Source organism: Protopterus annectens, chromosome 15.part0, assembly GCF_019279795.1.
Source record: "Protopterus annectens isolate FY-2018-M chromosome 15.part0, PAN1.0, whole genome shotgun sequence".
Taxonomy (NCBI): Eukaryota; Metazoa; Chordata; order Ceratodontiformes; family Protopteridae; genus Protopterus; species Protopterus annectens.
Window position 1 is genome coordinate 451,748,196 of NC_056749.1, and position 21,516 is coordinate 451,769,711.

The 21,516-nt window shown below is 39.0% G+C and overlaps 1 protein-coding gene across 1 annotated transcript in view; it reads right to left on the minus strand.

Annotated features, from left to right (window-relative positions):
- LOC122789756 (probable G-protein coupled receptor 83) overlaps positions 1-14,943 on the minus strand; it is a 534,141-nt gene extending 519,198 nt beyond the window's left edge. The window contains exon 1 of the mRNA XM_044057192.1: positions 13,925-14,943. Coding sequence (XP_043913127.1) covers positions 13,925-14,317 — 393 coding nt within the window. The 5' untranslated portion in view covers positions 14,318-14,943. The remainder of the gene's footprint in view (positions 1-13,924) is intronic.
- Between the last annotated feature and the right edge of the window lie 6,573 nt (positions 14,944-21,516).

Sequence of the window (21,516 nt, forward strand, 5' to 3'; positions counted from 1 at the left end):
TAAATGATATCACATACTCTAATCATGAGGAATAGCCAACATAATAGAGGTAGAGCTCTAATTTCACTCCATTCAACTTGTCCTATCATTCCAAGATCAAATACCAGGAACCACACAACTCCCTCAAATCTTACAGAAACAAGTCCTCAAAACATTATCCAAGGATTAAAACCGAGCTTCTATAGAGCCTGATAATATCCCAAGATGCCTACTGGTCAGCCTGAAACAGGTCCTTCAAACCTCCTACAAGGGCTTTTCAATATCAGTGTACATTCAGGATTTGTACCAGATAAGTGGAGGACTGTAACTGTCATCCCACTGCCTAAAGATGGGATGTCAACTGATCTGGGCAGCTATAGACCCATAATCTGTAAAGCTATGGAAAGTGTCATTATGGAATTGATAAATAAGGACATAGGCAAGCTACATGCTCTCAACCCAATCCATTTTGCTTTTTCAATGGCAGATCATTCCTACATAATGTTTTAGATTTCTTTGGAAAGGTTACTGAAAGAATGGATGAGGTCACATCTATACACACTCCACATCTAGACCTTGCAAAGGAATTCAACACCATCCCCCACTCAGACATAATTGATTAACACATTCAGCTAAATGTAAATCCATATTTAACTTATCAGATAGCAAACTGGCTCATGAGAAGAACCAAAAAACTTTGGGTTAGGTGAATCTACCAGTTCCAAAAGACCTTTCACTAGTGGGCCACTCTGGTTTCTCCATCTACTTTTTGGAAATCAGAGTGAATGTTAAGGACTTAGGGTTTACCAAGTTTGCAGATGACTGTAAATGTGGTGACATCATAAACTCTTGTGAAAATACCAAGATCCTTAACAAAGGCCTTTCCTAAGCAAATGTCTGATATCAAAGCCAAAGCCTAAAACTAATTGCCAAAAATTTATGACTGCATTTTCTGACAAACATGATGGCCACTACAACTATTAGATCAACAACATACACCTAAAAACTGCCCCAGTAATGAGGGCCCTGGGAACCCATTTAGATAATGAACTGTCATTTAACCACCATGTATCTACTAGAAATCCTTTTATAATGTGCAAGTAATTAGTAAGGGTATGGCATCAAGGACCAAGGAAGCGATCATTCCACTGTATGCTGCACTTTGCTATGCTGCTCATTGTGTGTAATGCCCCATTTGGCATGTATCTTTTCAGACACCTGGCACAACTTGCATGACCACAGCACTTTCTCACTAAGAAAATCATGGGCATAAATACAAAAGCTTCATTGGTCATCTCATGTGCTTGTCCCTTTTTTCAGTATCTTATAGGCTACTGAGGGACAATCTTTGTTTTGCTTACCGAGCCTCTACTAACCCCATCCTTTCAGATCTACTGCATATCCACAAGTCCAGTAGTGGAAGATAATCATCATTAAACACCCAGTCAAGAGATCTCGATCTTTTCTGCAATTTACTAGAACATGCTGGAGGGATAGATATGTCTTGAAAGAATACCACTTTTATTTATTTATTTATTTTGATTTGTTGACCGGGTTTGTCCGACTGAGCTAAAGAGCCCTTTTTCAGCGGAGGCCTGAGGAGAAAAGCTCCAACATATTATACAATTTTCATTATAAGTTAACATTAAACAGCAGTGTTACAGGATTATTACAAGAAATTAAGTAGCAATACAATGTTATACAGTGTCAGTGATCAGGAGTATAGCATAACTATTTCAAGATGTATAAAAAGAAATAATATGTCATTAAGATGAATATAGTTTTTGGAGTAAGTGGTTACAAAAACCCTGTATTATCATAATGTAGTTGCACGAAGGCAAGGCAATTACTATAGAATATTTCCCTGAGGCAATTAGCTTAATAGGTTTTAGAAGAGAGTAGAAAGAGTAGTCAGAAGATTAGAGAGAGCTAGTGAGAAGAGTGAGTTAAGGGCAGAAAGTACATTAAGGTATGGGAAGTAGGAGATGTTTACGGAGGGAGAGTGCAGTGGCAGGACCAGTGACTTGTAAAGTGCTCTTTGGCGGCTTTCTTAAATTTTTTAGGATGTGTAAAATCATCATCCTCTCCAAGTAAATAAGTGGATGGGAAGCCACAGATTTAGCTATGGATTGGCACCCTTGACCCATATGGACAGATAGTAACATGTTAATGTCTAACTGCACCTGGGTTATTTATACTAATATTACAAAGGACTTCAGGTTAATCATACTTAAATACTATGGCTAGATACTTATTAGGGATGCACGGATAGGCATCTGAAGATCCTCAAAGTTCAATAATCTAGCAAGTACCTGTGATTTGTCATGACTTTACTAATTTGCAAGATCAACAAATCTTACCAAGAAAACTTTATTTTTCAATAGAAATAAAATTTACTTCAGGTTTAAAATATCAAAAAATAAAAAAAATATCCAAAAAGCTTACGTCTGAAATAATAATGCTGTTTTTAATTTTATTTTTCCTCTTTTAGAGCTATTCACATCCTTAAACCATGAAACTCAATATTAACCTGCCTATTTCAACAATCATCTAAAAGAACATTTCAAAGATTCCTGGCTTTGCTCTGGCACCTTGCCTGGCTAATTCTAACACAAATTGCCTTCTCCCTTACCATCACTTTCCCACACCTTTCTGCCCCCCCCAAAAAAAATGGCTTTTGTAATAAACAGTAAAAACTCATTTGTAAATAAAATGTAAATAGTATGTCTTATAAATATTGTTATATCACCAGTCTTAGACTTACATATGACACTAGTATCCATATCAAATGCTGTTAGACCTATAACTTTCTCCATACTATTCCACCCCATAAAGGATACATTGCCTTAATATAAACTAAATAACTTATCCTACTCACACAGGTACAGTATTTATATGTTTATCCAAAACATATCCATTTGTATAGCTTTTCCACTACAAATACATGTATAGAATATGATTCAGTTAAGCATGATATCGTGACAATATTAGCATGAATGTGTACTTTCGTTCATATGCCTTTGTGTAATATGAGCCACTTCAGAATATTGCTGTATACCATTTTCTACCATTTTCTACTGCTACACTGACAAATGCGACGCTAATATTTATTATACCTATGATCATCTGCATTGTATTCTGCATTATGTTGCTTTTCTCCACCAGCCTCTGCTTACAAGGGGTTCTAGTGTTCTGCACCTAGTCAGACTTCCCCATTCAACAAATGAAAATAAATATTCAGTAACAGCAGTTTGTCATGATCCACTTTAATAAAGAGACAGCACACCAAACAGACTTTTGATGACCTTTATTGAATTCATAAACATAACGAATTGTAGCATAACTTTATTGTTTATTATTTTTTCCAATTTTCTAATCACCAAAACATCCTTAAACCATCAACCAGGGCAGTGTACTTCCAAGCACCCTAGCAGAAAAAGCAGCGTCCTCCCCTCCACTCACTTAGGTTCATAGGTTCATACTAGGCTATCTGCCCAAGGGCATTTATAAGCCTAGCCCATAGTTATGTGGCTTTCGCCACCCCTTTAGTTTGAATAAAACTATGCCTATTATTTTGCTGTGCCTCTGTCAAGCAGTGACACTGAAGTAATCCCTGGGGTATATCTGCGATCTCCCATCCATTGGTCAAGATTCCTCTTGAACAAGGCCAGCGAGGTGCTCTGCCTCACATGTACCGGGATTTTGTTCCACAGCATAGGGAGTCTCTGGGTGATGAATCTGTCCCTCCAGCACGTTCTATTAATAACCGTGTCAAGGTTTAAGTCTCCCGCCCTTGTGGTTCTGAGGGATCTAGATTTTTTGAGGTGAAGCATATTCATCAAATCTGGGTTTGACATGGCCTTATATGTCAGGCACAGGTCACCTCTGAGCAAGCGGTATGAGACTGAATAGAGCTGGAATTCTTTCAGTCGGGCAGCATAAGACATATTTTTGAGACCCTTTATCCTTTTGGTGAGGAACTTTTGGGACCTTTCCAGCTGCTGCAGGTGTCGGGTCAGATACATTCCGAATGGGGCATTGTACTCAATCATAGGTCTAATGAGTGATGAGTACAGGGGGACGATGACCTCCCTTGATCTAGATGTGAATCCCTTCATGATCAGGTGGGCAATGTAGAAGGTTTTCCTAACTACTTTAGCAACATGAGTGTCAAACGAAAGGCTACTGTCAACCTGGGTCCCCAGATCCCTGATGACTTCTTCTGTGCTCAGTGGATTGCCACCTATATGGTATATTCTTAAACATCAGGCAGTGTCCAACTGCTCACTTTCAGCTCATAATCCTTATGTCCATCCAAAAACCACAGGGGGAAGCAGCATTAAACCACTCATATCAACCCCAAACTTACTCACACCAAACAAACACAAGAGGAGGAATAGAAGAGGGACAAGCCTGCCCTCTTCTCTGCCCAAGCACCCCTTCACCTGAGAAAACAATCATAACAACTCCCCAAAAAACACTGGAGGGCCATGTAGGTAACAAGGTCACATCAAAATGTGCTCCCTAACCAACTGCCAACACCTAAAACTGCTCTAAGTCTCACCCTACACCTATCTCACTTCCTCCCTCCATCCTGTAATTAATTAATCCTTCCATACCCAGCCTTAACCCACACCCTGCTTACAATCCCTGCCTAGTCCCCTCCCCACCTAAGCCAATCCCCCCTTCCACTTGCTCACCTACCCTCCACCACTGAAGTTATCCTGTGAAAACTGTGTTTGTTCCCAAAGCTAATTTATCATGATGCACTTCAATAAAGAGATGGCACACCAAACAGACCATTGATGACATTTACTGAACTCATAAACATAATGTTTTGTAATGCAACTTTATTGTTTATTACTTCTTTCAATTTGCTAATCACCAAAACATCCTTTGACTATCCATCAAGGCAGCATACCTCCACTCACTCTACTCGAATATGTAGCATCCTCCCCTCCGCTCACTTATTCTTAAACATCAGGCAGTGTCCAACTGCTCACCTTCAGCCCAAAATCCTTATGTCCATCCAAAACCACAGGGGGAAGCAGCGTCCAACCATTCACTTTCAACTCAAACTTCCTCCCACCAAAAAAAAACAACAGAGGGGGCCCAGAAGACAGACAAGACTGCCCCTCTTCTCTGCCCACCAGCCTGAACCAGACTGTTCCCCCTCATCTACTACCAACTTTTCACCATATCCTCCAAAAATAAACCTAAATTCAAATTAAACAAATCTAACCACAACTCATTGAGGTGCACCCCATCCTCTCTGAACCACATGGGATTCCTGTCAGCAAATTCCTTGTGCTCTGTCATCTGTATTCCCACTGCCCCCAGCTGCTTTGCCAAACTAAAGTTCACAAATTACCAAAATATTCATAGCATGCCTGAATAACAAATGGGATATTATCTCAGACCACATAATGCACACATTCAAATACAGCTTCCTTAGCGCGACTAAATTATTCCATATTTAGTAAACCAACTGACATTTTGGAATGAGACCCAAATCATTACCTGCCAAGTGCAAGACCAAAACTTGAAGAAGTCCCACCTACAATTGTATCGCTGCAAATTCCTGCATAAGCTAATAACATCTGAGTCCGTTAATGCCATGGCATGTGATTCTCCACCCGAACTGATGCAAACCCAAATCCAAATCATTAATCCTAGCTGCAGCTCTCCTCATTGCCCAATAAACATATAAGTGCCCTAAGATAACAATCTCATTACCTACAAAAAAAATTATTAATAACCAAACTCAGTATCCACTATCTAATATAAGTCAAAAAGGCATTCAAAGACCATCACCCCGCCATCTTAATAACCTCAATAGAACTGGCTCTTCTTGCTAACTCCGATGCTCTAATCATCCCAAAAGAATGAATAGAAAACCTCTTATCCACAAAACCCTTACAGTGGAGTGCCCTTCTCTTCATGGACATCAACTGACTTCTCCGTTATCACCCTACCCCCTTTTGTTCGAAAAAACAAATCCTGTGAACTCCCCCTTCAGACACTAACAATTATCTAGTCCAAACCACTGCACACATCTGATCACACCTGTCTTTCTCCAAAACAATTTGCATGCCCGTCCCAACTGCCCCAGGCAGTAGCATGGCATCCGCCCAAACCATTGACCCCAGAGACCTGACACTCTGAAAGCCCCAAACTACATCCATAAGCTCAATGTTACCCACAAAACATAATCAACTGATTGCCCACTCACCACAGCTAGGCCTCAGAATAAAACCTTCAAAACTTGCCTTGTGATTGGCCAGCACTTATCTCTATTCAGGCCATCCATTCTACCCCATCCTTTCAACATACGCCCAACCATCCAAGATTTAGGGAAATCCCACAACGTGGCCACACAAGCAAATATACTGATGGTAGCCAAGTCCACCTTAACCGACTGCACTGTCCTACCCTGTACACAAGCCAATGCTAAATATCACAACAATAATTTTTCCAACCAAACTCTGTCCTCTTCAGCCAGCTGAAAAATAAATCTGTCAAAATCACACAGTGCCCTACTGTATGCTCTCTTGGTAGACACTGCCCAGGATTGCTCCACCAACATCCTGATAACTGCAACCCAATCCTTCACACCTCATCTGGCACTGCCACCAGCTCTTCTGCTGCCATCAGAGCTACCTGCAGAAACTGAAAGCGAGAAGAGCTATAAGCAATCCCATTCATAGTACCCACTACATATTCACCAGTAAAAGAAAAGTTAATCAGTAAACTCTGTAAAACTAACTTACACAAAACCAACAATAACTGTTCCTACTTAGCTGTCTTCACCTGCAAAACCCTAACCACTGCATTGTTGTCCAAATTAAATACAATTCTTCTTCCCCTCAACTGCTTCCTGCTACAGAACTGCAAACCACTCAGCCCCAAAAAATGCCCCATATGAATGCCCCCTGCTGCATCTGTAAATAACTGCAAATCCCATTAACTAAACACTCTGACTGCCAAAAGGTAATGCCATTAAACTGCTCTAAAAATCCCAACCACAGAATTAAATCTTCATGTTTCTACTTGCCAAGTCTCACCCAGTGGTGCTTAATTTCCCCCCCTTTCAGCAGAAAGACCACAGAATTACAAAAAGTACAACCTGTGTGAACAGCCTGACATGCACATTTCAGAAGCCGTAAAAGCTCCATGACAATCTTAACCCGCATTTTATCCCGAGCCTTAATCCAAGTTATCTTTTATTTCAAACAGGTTATCTCCTCCCTTGGTAAGCAAAACAATCCACTTTCTGGGTCCAACAGCAACCCAAGAAAGTCTAAGGACTTTACTGGACCTTCCAATTTCTGTCTAGCCAAAGGCACCCCTATTCTTTGCACATTTCCACAAACTGACGCATAGCTACCAAAGCACCTTTGCCTACCAGAAGAAAGTATCCAAGTTATGAACTGCTCTCTGATTATCCACCTGTGATGCCAAATCCAGTGTAATGTCATGCTAAACTCCTGTAAAGTAGCACAGACTACAGGGCAGCCCATTGGCATAGCCTTGTCAAAATAAAACTTACCTCCAGCCACTATGCCCAACAGCAGCCAATCCTCCTCCCATACTAGCAGAAGACAAAAAGCAGATTCAATGTCTACCTTCACCAACAATGAATCTTTAAACCTCCAAATAGCCATTCATCCAATGACACATAACTTACCTTAACCTCCTCTGCTGAAATAAAGTCATTTACAGGGTTCCTTTCAGAGTAAGACAAATGGTGGATCACCTGAAATTCACCCAGCTTCGTCTTAGGCACCAAGCCCAATGGTGAAACTTTAAAGCTGTCATATGGGGGGGGGACAATCAAACGGACCTAAAATCACCCACCTGTTGCTCCTTCTCCACTAGAGCTTCCAATATGTCTTCTCTTCCCTGCACTGATCTCACATTTTACCAAATGTTCCATCTCTCATCACCTGAGAGTTTATAGAAAATCCCTTAAATAAACCCTCAATTAATTCCTTTACTACTGCTATATGTGGATATTGCTGGAGCATGACCCACAAGACCTGTACCTTAATGAGACAATGTGTCTCCAAACCTTCCTCTTGCCCACTGAAAAGCACACCCACTTCTCTGCCCATGAAAATTACCTGTACCATGAATACCTTGAGGTCCATGAAATGCCACCATTAATCTGATATGAGCAGAGAGGATTGAAGCTTAGCTGGCCTAACTACCCTGTTGCCTGCCACACTGCACTGCCAGGTGGATGCCTGCACATTTGCCCATGAACATGTCTCTGAATTAAAGGTCTCACACACCCCAACCCCCTCTCTTCCCATCTTAGTCACCCTACTACCCACACTGAAAGTGTCCATCATAGTGGCCAGCCATATGTCCAGGTGCCTCACCTCCAAATGCATGGACTGATCAACCTCCTTCTTCTTGCAAAATCTTTAATCACACCACAACCAGGCAGTACTAGCCCACAGCCATTGTGCCTCCTGTATTGTCAAAATATATGCCAAGAGTGGAAGGGCCAATGCACTATCCTTCTCCACCATACTGCCATGTAGTAGACAAAGCCCAACACCCAATTCTCCCACATTCTTGGCTGCATCTTACCCATCCATCTTTGCCCATAAGCAGCTAGGGCTGCCAGGAGGTCTTTACCATTCATTGTTTTAGCTTTCAGGAAACACAGGGCCCCATACTTGTCAATTAAGTCAAAAATTTGACATTCTCATCCTTCCAGATCTTCTCTTTGACTGAGGAAAGTATATGAAGAGTCAAGAATACCTCATCACTCCCCTGCCCCAGCCCTTGTGTAGCCAACCAATCACCCAGCCGAAACCCCAAATCCAACCCACCTCTGGCAAGTGAGAATTGGCCTCCCCATGGATGATACCAAACTACCACTGCCCAAATCTGAGCTATCCAACCGAGAAACCTGCTCCCTGAAACAATGCTCCTCTCCCCTTAATCTCTGCAGACCCCAAAGCCATCTGCAGAATCCCCCATTTGCTGAATTGACCTAATACCACCTTTGCTATGCTGAGTCCCCCTCGCCCCACATCCGCTATGCCTACTAAACCTTCCACCAACATAGCATTACCTGTAAGAGCAGCATGTACTGTGTCCACAGCTAAGGCTTCAATCACCATCAACTCACTGGACTGAGATTGATACATTCTCTTCTCTCTGGCTGCCTGCTTGCCCTTTGCTGGTTTCCTTCTCTTAAGACTTGGTCGCCCTGCTCCACTGGCACTGTAATCTCATTGCTAGGCATCTCATGAAAAAGGTCGTCAGCTTGTACTACAATGTCCGCCCATCTCTGCAGCAATGTCTAAACCTGTGCCATTTATTCCAGCGGCACACCTGCAATGAGAAAAAAACAATAGAAAACATAGTCACAATTAAGTAATATTTTTTATATCCCCCTGCTTTTCCATATCCACCACAAGTCCAAGCACCTCCGGGACCTAACAGAGCTCCGTGGATCAGAATCAGACTCTGTATGTTGTAGCTGAGAAAAAGATCTTAACCAATATACCACCCCATTCCAGCATTGTTGACTTATAACTTCTTCCCAACCTCCCCTTTTTTTTTTGAAAACAGGATATATCCTCCACATTGTCAGCCTCTACATGGAAGAAGTCTGTCAAATCTGAACAACAAGAAACAAGATCTCACATGTTTACTTATAAATTAGGAAGATCATCAAATGATTAAAATATAGTATTGTTAGTCATGCTCACACCCTATAGCTTTTGCAACAGTTAATGTAATCCGATAATAAAATCACAAAATGCCAAACACTTTTGCTCTACGTAGCTGAAAGGACAGTGGTAAAATAACCAAAGTAGCAATAAAACAAATACCACGTTCCCACATTTGTAGAATTTAATAACAGTAGTAGCAGCAAAATATTCGAGACACAGGCTCTTTTTGAATGCAAAGAGACTGTGTCTTGAAAGCTTTGCTGCTACTACTTTTATTAAATTCTACAAACATGGGAATGTGGTGTGTGTTTTATTGCTACTCCAATAATATATAGCCCTGATCAGATAAAATTGCTCACACTTAAAGTGTGAAAGAATCTGACAATGTGTAATTTCAAAACATGACACTTAAACTGCTCCTGGATTAACAGGTTTTATGCCCACATCTCCCTACCACAAAGGAGGAGTCTTCCTCAATTCCCAAACTATAACATCCTGCCCCTGTTTTTCTTTTTCATTATTCTTTATTATTATTATTTTTTTTTTTTTTACAAGAGCTCACAAATTGGCCCCTTTGAGCTTGGTGGTAGATGGCTGCAGCATCCAACAATTTAAATATTAGCTTGTCATACTTGATCTCCCCCTCACAATGGTTAGCATGTGTGACCTGCCAAAACACCCAGCAGACTAGTCAAGCATCCTCCACAGACATCCAAGCCATTCCACCCAGGCTATCAACAATAAATGGCATTACCATTTAAATAAGGTCACTTGAAGAATGTGTGAAGAATACTTAGACCAAAAAGATGCTGCTGTACAAAAAATATGGTAAACTGATCATCATTTTAAGAAGGGTAAGTCCTGCACTCCACAAATCAAGAAACCAGGAGAAGACAGGACCACCTCACAAAACAGCCAGTACAACTAACCATACTGACTGTCAACAGACCCAACTGCAGCACAATAACTGTGTAGCAAAGAAACTCACCACAAGAACACATGGACAACCATCCTCTACACTCCAGTGCAAGCAAGGTAACCCAAAATCTGTAATTGTATGCAACATAAACAGCAAAATAGCAGGAATGAGAGAATGACTGACCCAAACAATGTAAAGCATTGCCAGAGCCTGAAAATCCACAGACACACACACACACACACACACACACACACACACACACACACACACACACACACACACACACCAGAGATAGTTGCCCTCGAAGAAGAAAAAGAAAAACTTCTAAAATCCGCACTCCATACCTAAAGCCCTACCATAGCATTAGTAGTCCAAGGCCTACCTGCATGAAAGTACCTATGAGCTCACCATGGATGTGATACTTGCAGTAACATGATCATGCCAAAATGTGTACCCTAACCATCTGCCTACACCTAAAACTGCTCTAAGTGCCACCCTACACCTATCTCAATTCCTCCCTCCACCCTGCAAAGAATTAACCCTTCCATACACAACCTTATCCCACACCCTACCTACAATGCCTGCCTAATCCCCTCCCCACCCAAGCCAATCCTCCCTTCCACTTGCTCATCTATCCTCCACCACTGAAGTTGTCCCATGATAAATGTGTTTGTTCACAAACCTCATTTGTTGTCTTGGTGCCCTTTCACTGACAGTACCAGTTCAGAATTGTCCTTCTTTCTGCAACAAGAACAGGTGACACAGCTAAGATAATCAGACTGTTAGCTGCTACACATGCCCTACCAGTAAGCATATGTCATTTGTTTCACTGATATTCATTATGGATATGTCTGGAGGCTCTTCCAAAACTAAGGAAGCATAGTGCTTATTATTTGTGTCATTATATTTAATTAAACATCTGTTGCTAATGCAAATCAGCAGGGCACTGGTTTCATGAGAGCTTTTCTTCATAGTCAACAGCTGCTTTGCATTGTAACAGTGCATTCAATATACAGTTCTGTGTAAGCCATGCTAAATGTAGGGAAACCAAGTTGACAGATGAAATGGAAGTTTTGTTTTTTTTTTCTAAGTACTGACCAAACAGAGAGCTTGTCTGATAGTTCTGTATGTGATCTGATGAAAGGATGTCAATAAACAACACACAAGCTAGAGAGTTTATGTCATTCACTAGCTGCCTGTACTTTAGGTCAACATAAGGTTATAATTTAAATACATTAGTCATTTGTACTTCACAAGAATGCTCTGCACCCCCCCCCCAAAAAAAAAATTCTAATGCTTTAACTGCTTTTAAATGCAGTCCCCATTAATGAATTGTATCAAAGGTTCACAAGTATATCCATCATTCACTCAAACTCCTAATTGCTGTGATTCCTTAAATGTCTGCCATGGCAAAAGAGGCAGCAAATCACAAAGTACAATCAATTTCAAGTGTCCTCTTTAGTTTAAGGTTATTTCACCGAGGTCACTTTAGCTGTTAATAACTTTTTTGTTCATCACTGACTTTTAATTTTATTAGGGTGGCCGTGAACTGCATCGATTGCTGACCTGCAAACTTCACCTTGCATTATTTAAACCTGTTTTGGCAGTAGAATATGCTGCTTGTCTTGTTGTTTTCCTTAGGCTAACACTGCATATCTGACAAATATGGACAGTCGGAGTTTGGGGTTGAATGGTATGAAAGGAATTAGAATTAAGTTTCATTAGGGCTTGCTTCCCTGTAGAGTTATGTCTGGACCCCAGACACTGACATCTCTTCAGAGATATTGGTATTTTAAAATAATAATAGAGCTTTAAGTGAAATATTTTTTAACTGAAACAAAGTCCGCATAACTTTTAACATGAGTCTGTCAAAGCACACTGCTTTAGCATAACTGGCCTTGATTCACTAACACTGCCACTCAATCCACTTCTTGCATTGACAGAAAATTTGAATGCAATTCCTTTTATAGAGTCCTCCAAGGTCTGAACCTGTAACAGTACAAGTGCAGATCAGAAAAGCTTACTGCTGTTAGCTCAAAATGAATTTTCAGGTAGAAAAATGTACAATGATTAACTTTCATTCTGGAAACTGACAAGGCAGTGGTATCATCTCACCAGTGGAAGACACCGCTACTGCAAACACAATCCAAAAAATCATGTTTTACACACACACACACACACACACACACACACACACACACACACACACACACACACACACACACACACCAAATGCATCTCATATTAAAGTATTATCCAATAGCAGTACTGCAATGCTGTAGTTATTTATTTCAGACCAATATAGTTTCTTGTTGTCAGATTCTAATGAGATAAAATATTTACTTTTATGCATTTTAAATAGCATGTTTATAGTACAGTAACTTTTCTTTGCACTATCCTAACCAGACATTTGATTCTAACCTGTCATAGTAAATAACTATGAACTGCTTACATGTTGCATGTAATCCAGGTAACAGTATTTCCATAACACATTACCATATGAACCATGCATGTCTGTACCAGCCAGCTATATTTAGTTTGATTATTTTAATTTAAGAATTGCATTTGAATCTGTTAACATAGTCTGACTTACTCTGGGTTGAGTAATATCTTTTATAGGAGTTGACCAGTTCATATGTTCAAACATTTCATACAGACAAGTAAATAAACTTGAGAACTTGGCTACATTGACTACTGTTTGTCAAGTGTCTGTTTCATTCATTTATTTTTAAGCTCACATATCCATAAGAACCTTAATACATTTCCAAGCAATGTCCTTTCATACATTATCTGTTTCTACTACCACATGTATGGGTTAATTTCTCTTACCACATTCTAATGCTGATGTTTGTTTTATTTACTATACATACAGCAGTTTTAGACTCTTTAGGCAAATTGATAATACTAGCAGTTACAAAGGTGAAGTGAAGTCACCTGCTTAACCACAATATCCCCAAATAGTGAAAACAAAATAAAATAGCAGTTCCATCTTACAGTATAGCACAGAGGAAGTAACCTCCAGACTGCTTTTGAACATTAACTTGTAATCCCTCTGTTTCTGCTTGCATATTGTATGACTGAATGACTGAGGAAGTCAGGCAACTAGTATCGTGTTATCATAATTAATGCCTGCATTCCTTGTTAGCACAGCAGGTTAATAAAACAAATAAAAATAAGTAACTGGATAATGATTTCTGAACTGTTTCTGTATTTGTTTTTTGCATCACATATTATATCCACAAGTATTGTAACTGTCATCCTGGTTAGCCAAGACTAAAACAGATGAGAAATGTTCTTGTCAATAGCTGTATATGTTTTATCATAATCTTACCAGAGTGAATGGTGTATTAAGAATGGTTATCATGATGTCCGATACTGCCAGATTCACAATGAAGAGGCTGGTGGCTGAATGCATCCTTTTGTTTTTAATCACCACATGACAGACCAAAACATTCCCAAAAAGTGAAATCACAATAATGACTGAGTAAGCCACAATCAGTAGAGCTTTGACTGTGGCATTTTGTGACTCAGAGTCATACTTCGCCAGTTCTGCAAACCTTTCCCATTCAACAATCTTACTGTCATTCCAGTTAAAGGTACTCCTATTTAATGACCGGTACTTGAAAAATGGTAAAGAAAAAGAAGTGTTAATATCCAGTAATTCTTCTGTATCTTCCCTAAAATTGGAATAGTATGGAAATCTCTGCAGAAGCGGATATGACATCCTGTTGAATACGTTAATGTTGTTGCATGAAATATGCTTTAAGTTATGTGTCAGTTTTAGGAGTGTGAGAATTTCAGAAACAAGAGGTCAACAATCCTTAAATATTAAAGTATAGAGTAACAGAGCAAGTTGTTTCTTCACAAGTCTAATTTTGAAAAAAACTGAATGTGAAACAATCAAGAGAAAGTTAGAAATGAGCAGCTGTCAGTTACTAGTAAACTGAAACAGAGAGGCAGGCAGAAAAGACTTCCTGCTGGGTTCGTTTGAAGAGCTAATGGCTTTTCTTCATATATAGAGTCTTGTTTATTTTGTGCAGACAAATATGCTTCATATTGCCATTGAGGTATCCGTCCTTAGACTAAAATATGTTTCAGTTACTAGCTGAGGTGATGCAGAAAACCCTTGGCCACAGTGCATAACTGATACTGAACCGAAAAGATGTAAGTAACAGATCTCAGCAATGGCCCCTTTACTGAATCACTGCTGTTTGCTTATACTCCTGCCGGTACTGGCACAACAAAGCATTCTCTTAACCCTTTTAAATTCTCTCAGCCTCTCTCAGCGGAAACATCACGCAGCATGAATGACATTGCAACTGCTCTCTGCAAAACTCCTAGAGCATGAGAATTATTCACACCCCCATGCTGCCCTGTTTGTAATCCATTAATGAATTTTATTCACTTCTTTTATACCTTTTACTGAAAGCGATGGTATGCCTGCTTTCTGCAGTGTTCTAAGCCTTACTTGCGTGAATCCGTTTTGCAAGTCTCTCACGAATTATACATACTGACACAATACCTGCAGTTGTTTTGAATAATGTTAATTTGACTTTGGCAGTTCAAATGTAATGCAAACCCAAGGATATAAGTTAAAAATGCACTCTGTAATAAATATATAGATATAGATATAGATAAAAACATGAAAAAGTAATCTTACCAGCTTGAGCTGTAATCTGCCTGTCATTCATTAATTTGACTCTCCAACAGTGTATCTTTTAGCAGGTGTTGCTCCTCTGCGGCATGCTGGCTTCATTATGCTTTATAGTTTCAAACTGTTTAATAACTGAAGTCTTTTCTACAAACAATGCTACCCCTAAAAAAACAAAAGATCCCATACACATTTGAATCCATCCCATGTACTTAGTATAGAACATTGTCATGCTCAGTAGTACACAGCATTCATGCAACTAGTATTAGTAGGGTACATCATTTCACTTTACTTAGCATTCACATATTCTATAAGGAAGCTGGCATAGTCATACCATAGTTATAGATACAGCTGCTGCATTCCCTGTCATCTTTTTTCCATTTTATTGACAATAGAAAGGTTATTAAAATTGCTTACCTTTTGTTAAGCAGGCACTAAATAGGAAAGCTATGAGCTTGGTACTTTTTTGCTGCTGGCTTTAAGAAATATGCCAGTGACTCCGTAACATGTTTAACTTATAAAGCACAGAGGAAGAGTTACTACATATTATCTGTAGAGGAAATTGCTTACTTTGCTTATTTATTTATTTAATTCCCTGAAGCAGCAGTCATCTCTGTATATTAATGTTAAGTAATACTAATAATAACTATCAGGACTTAAATTAAGTAAAATGTACTTAAGAGATCACTGTTAATTTGTTATTGTTATAAACATGAAGGCTTGCTAACTGCAAAAATTGAGATTGCTTATTTTTTTTGTAAAATATACATAATATGTTCTAGAGAATGTGTGTGTGTGTGTGTGTGTGTGTGTGTGTGTGTGTGTGTGTGTGTGTGTGTGTGTGTGTGTGTGTGTGTGTGTGTGTGTGTGTGTGTGCGTGTTTCGTTTGTGCAAGGGTATGATATATAGTCATATAAATCAGTGGCATAAGTGAAAGGATGCTTGTAAACCTAGCTTAACTAAAGTACTGGTAGGGTGATATAATGCTGACTATATTAGATATTTGTGTGTGTGTGTGTGTGTGTGTGTGTGTGTGTGTGTGTGTGTGTGTGTGTGTGTGTGTGAGTGTGCGTGTGTGTGTGTGTGTGTGTGTGTGTGTGTGTGTGTGTGTGTGTGTGTGTGTGATATAACTCAGTGGTTTAAGTGAAAGCAGGATACTTGCAAATTTAAAATTACTGTTTGGATGTGCCCTAGCTTAAATGCAGTACTGTCAGCGGTGATGCAATGTTTATGATATTTTTGCACAGAAGTATAGCACTACCATGGACCAACATCACAGCTTAAGTTTTTGGAAAGAATAATAACCTACTCCAAGAATGTGCATCCTAAAAGTTTGGAAACCCCAGAAGCACATAACAGTAAGGTCGCACACTTCACAATGTAGACATCTCTGCATCATAGCTTTATAAGACCACCATTAAACTATGATGTTAAATCTTCAATCCACCTAGGCAAACATAGCATTAACAACAGTTTTAGTTGCAGGTATAACAGTACATGACATTTTCTCAAACTTTAAACATTTAGTACTTTGATTGATGGATAGATATGATTTTGTTTACCAGGAAACTCTGACTGGGAAAAGTCAAGCTTCAGTAGAGTACTTCCACAGCCAAAATCGCAAACTAGTAAATAAAAAATCCATGACACTGCCAAAAGATACACCAGCCGTTTATTACATTAGAGACATACTTAGCGCTTTCACCCATCCTTCCACTACCCCCTGATACCAGGAATTTCTCTCACTTGTATTTTCTAACTATAACTCCAATGTTGCAACAAATCATTAAAGAAAAAGCTAGGCTACAGTTTCGTTTCCTGTAGGTTACTGTAATCTTCGAGTCAGTTTAATTCGACATCATTAGGTAGATATTTTACCTTGCAAAAGAAGGGTTTCTAATTATGTCTTTCCAATGTCTTTTGGTGATTTAATAGAAGGTGGAACAGTAAGGTCTCCAGTTAATCACTAATAAACTAAGGGGTGGCAGTTAAAAGTAGATAAATAAAGTCTAACAAAAATCGCTTCATTCTCATGTAGACAGGATTATGCAAAATCCATTCCCAACATATTCAATATCATTGTGATAGGACTTATCCCCTTTACCATATATTACTTTTACTAGGCCATGGGACTCAGGCTGCATGTTTGGATATAACTGAGTATATGCACACTAAGGTAACCGAACTGAAGTTTCAGGATTTCTTTATTTGTTTATTTAAGAGTTGGAAACCGGGTAAGTGGCTTGGACCAAGAACCATTTTCAGTTGTGATCAGGGCCAGATTGACATAAAACATAAATTTCAAATGGTCAGAGTAAATACAAAGTATTGCAGTGGTATACAACAGGGCAATGACATAGAAGGAAATAATACAAAGAAAGATGCCTTATGTGTAATAGTTTAAAGGTAAGTGTGTTAAGTAGAACAGTAGCTCTAGCACTGATAGCTAGTAATTCCTTTTGCTTGTTAGACAGTGGTGTCCATTTTAGTTATAATGGTGAATACATTGAAGTAATTAGTTTTCTGCAAATGGAAGTAGCTTAGAATTATTACCTGATTTATTAAAAGCATTTTTTATATATTCTATCACCTATTTCCACATAGGCTGCACAGTCATGGAGATTTAGTAGCCATTTCTCATTTTTTTTCCAACTATCCAGGTAGCTGAACTCACATTGCTAAAGTGGAAGATTTTGCACCTTCCCATATTGCATTATTAGGAGTTCTTCCTTAAGATTATGTGCTCTGTTCTTGGCAGCCTTCTGTTTAGCATTTTTATTAGAAGCACATCAGAACGCTTTGGTTGTGCTAGGCATTTGCAGTATGCGGATAAACTTAAATCACTTCTGCTAATAGCTATAATGATAAAAATATGTATAGAGCTTTAAGGCTTTCTTTGAAATTCATGGGGCTCAGATCCATTGTTTTCTTAGTGAGGGAATGTGTTATTTTTTCAAATTGAATCATGATTTTGAGCAGATAAATGCTGAATGGTGTATTATATTCCATTATTGGAATAATAAGGGTAGACTATAGAGAGGTGGTAGCATCTTTGGACCTAGAAGATTCTCCATTACTTGGTAATCAGCTGATCTAGGCAGAAGTTTTTCTGATGAATCTTGGTACATTGTGGGCAATGGAGAGTTTTTTGTTTGGGGTGTGGTGAGTGTTTGTTATTTGATAGGTGCATGGGTGCACCCACAATATCACAATTTTTAGCTGTTAGCTTTCAACCCAGATCTTGGCAGTATGCTTTTATATATTAGGTCCAACTGTAAGATCTAGGATTCCTTTGAAGAGTTGATGAGTGCTCCACATTTGCAATCACCTGCAGCCTTGTTGAGCTCTATTCCATTGACATCAGCTTCAACATTAGAGAATTAAATACTGAATAGAAGCAGCTCTAATACCATGGAAACCTTTTTATAGATACATAAGATGTGGAAGGAGTCAAGATATACAAGTTGATAAACTGTGTGCAGATTCTCAAATATATTGTCAGACACAACAGATTATAGATAAGGAAAACAAGCATGAATAAACTGAAAAGAGTACAGTGGGAGTACACCAAGGGCATCCATGGGTGTAAAAATGTAAGTTATTATGAAAGACTAAAATGTCTAAACTTGTACAGTGTCTCTTACAGATATTTAAGAGGAGATCTTATTCATGGTGTTTAGGGCATTTAGAGACAACCACCACTGGGAATGTTTGGGGTTATCAAAAAGAGGTAGAGAATCATCAGATAACCTATGTAGAAGATTCTATAGGAATGAGAAGTGCACTGATTGGTTCTGTGAGAGAGTAGCTGATACATGGTACAGACAACCAAATTACATTAAAGCAAGTACTAGTTTACTTTTTTTTAAGAACAGCCTGGGCACGTATTATGGGAACAATTGTTTTGGTATATTGGCAGGTAGAATAGCATTCATGCTCATGAGTGAAATGTATGTAGGTATGTGTGGGTTTGCTTCTAAAACTCGACACCCAGAAGGTTACTTTCACAATCTCGAGACCACAATCATGAAACTGTCGAACATCAAACATCAGCTGTTTACTATGGCAAGTAATCACTTGGCCAACATGCCCCTTTCTCCACTGTAGTGCGATCCCGGAGTTGGTTTATTTAGTTAGGGGGTTGTGGTGGGCATTGCCCCCCACCTGGGTGGGATTTACTTACCTCAGCACCACTGTTGTTTGCATTTGGCCAAGTGTTTACTTACCATAGTAAACAGCCGATGTTCGATGTTCCGTGGTTTTGTGATCGTGGTCTCAGGATTGTGTACATAGACCTTCTAGGAGTCGGGTTTTAGTAGTAGACCCATATGTGTGAGGCGCCCCCAGTAGTAGTGATCCTTTTAGAGAACAATGTGTTCCCAATCCTAATTTACTGGGCTTTATCTGTCAACCAGACTGCTGTCTTGTGGATTAAATAAGGACTTATAATTAGTTTAATTTATTTATCAGCAAAGCCAGTGTGTGAAATGGTATCAAAGACATTGACCTGGGCAAGGGTTGTATACTGACTTTTCATCACTTAATCTCCCAGTAACTTTTTCAAAAGAAGACTATTAGGTTAAACAGACAGTATAATCCTTTCACAAATCCAAATGAGTTTGCAAGAAGGGATTATATCCTGCCAGTATCTTTGTTTATGAGATCTGTAATGATGTGCTCCATTACATCACAAATAAGGCTGGAATGTGCTTCTTGGTATACATGTCTTTTATAGCTTTGGAGACGGCCTTTAGGAAATACATGTCTTTTATAGCTTTGGAGACGGCCTTTAGGAATAAAGCAATCATTGGGAAGGGTACGGACATGATGGCATGAAGAAAAGTCGGTTAGAACAGGGGAAATGCTTCGATTACATTTCACTGGTAGAATATTGGCTATGGGCTCAGGAGCTGAATATGTGTTAACTTTATGTATTTGTCTGGTGAAATGCTGTGTTCCTAACATAGGTAAAAAAAAGACTTTATGATGTCCTTAAGTGAAGTAGCACTTTTCCGCTCTTATGTATCCTTTGTTGCTTTGATGTTCTGCTGAGTTTCTTTTTTTAACCAATTGAATTCACTTTTGCATTGCAAAGTTTTCAGTTTATTCCTTAGGGCAAGGAGGTATTTTTCCCATTTATTATATAGCTTATTTATTCTAGCATTTCCTCATATGAGTTTGTTCCTAAACTTGACATTGTATTCATGTTGAGTAGAAGCAGATTGCCTTGATACATGGATTGTAGCATGAATAGAGACTGCCTGAAAATGCAGAGGTACTTTCAATGAAAGAGATTGTCAGTTAGCTGTAGGAGGTCTGTCTTTGAGAAATCTGTAAATAGTAGGATATCTAAGCAGGCATTTAGATCTGACCAGTGATGGAGTAACTATGGGCATAAGGCACAATGCAACTTTACTTGTAAGAAACAGGTCCACAAAATTTGAGGCCCTGTTGGGGTAAGGTGCTGTTGGTTTTGCAAGTTTGGATTTGTTGAAATCTAGGAAGTATATTTATCTTTGGTATAATTTTTGAATTTATTGATGGATAATTGAAATCCTCAAGAGTAATATTATTTGGTTTGATGGTGGGTGACTAGTTTTTTAATTGTGCCTCACTGTCCCTTTATTCAGTGTCCTCTAGAATCTTTAGGAGCAGTCTGTGCTTTGCTTTTCAGGCCATTCAAGATGCAGTAGTACAAGACCTTGTACATCACAAGTATAGCTGTCCCACTAACATGGAACCTGGGATTAAAAAAAAACACTGTGGAGAGATGCAGTTGTCAAGCAACACTTACTCCTTCTCTAGACAAATATACACTTACACTCAAAACTGAGCAACACAATACACAATATCCTTTTAAAAAAGCATTTGACAACTAGATGCCTATCCCAAATTCATTCCTGTTATGAGTGGGATGTTGCTCCTTTAAAAAGGAAGTATGGGAAGGACACAGGCAAAGCATATATGGTCCCAGGGCCTCATATATTCTATGATTTTACCATTCTATTTATCGGTTATAAATGTCATGTAGATATCCATGATACGGAAATACATTTTTTTCAGAGTAACTAAAGTGTGTTGGAGTTAAAGTTCATTACATTGCCATATAAGTCTTGCTATGATGTAATTACAGGAGAATACAGACATAACACTACCTGTGCATTACTTATTCTAAGAAGGCCTATTGTTCGGCAAATAGCCTACTAGTGTGAGATAAGGATGAGTTCTAATAATGTAGTGGGTGCTGCCAATATTTGTTGTTGAGATTCTAG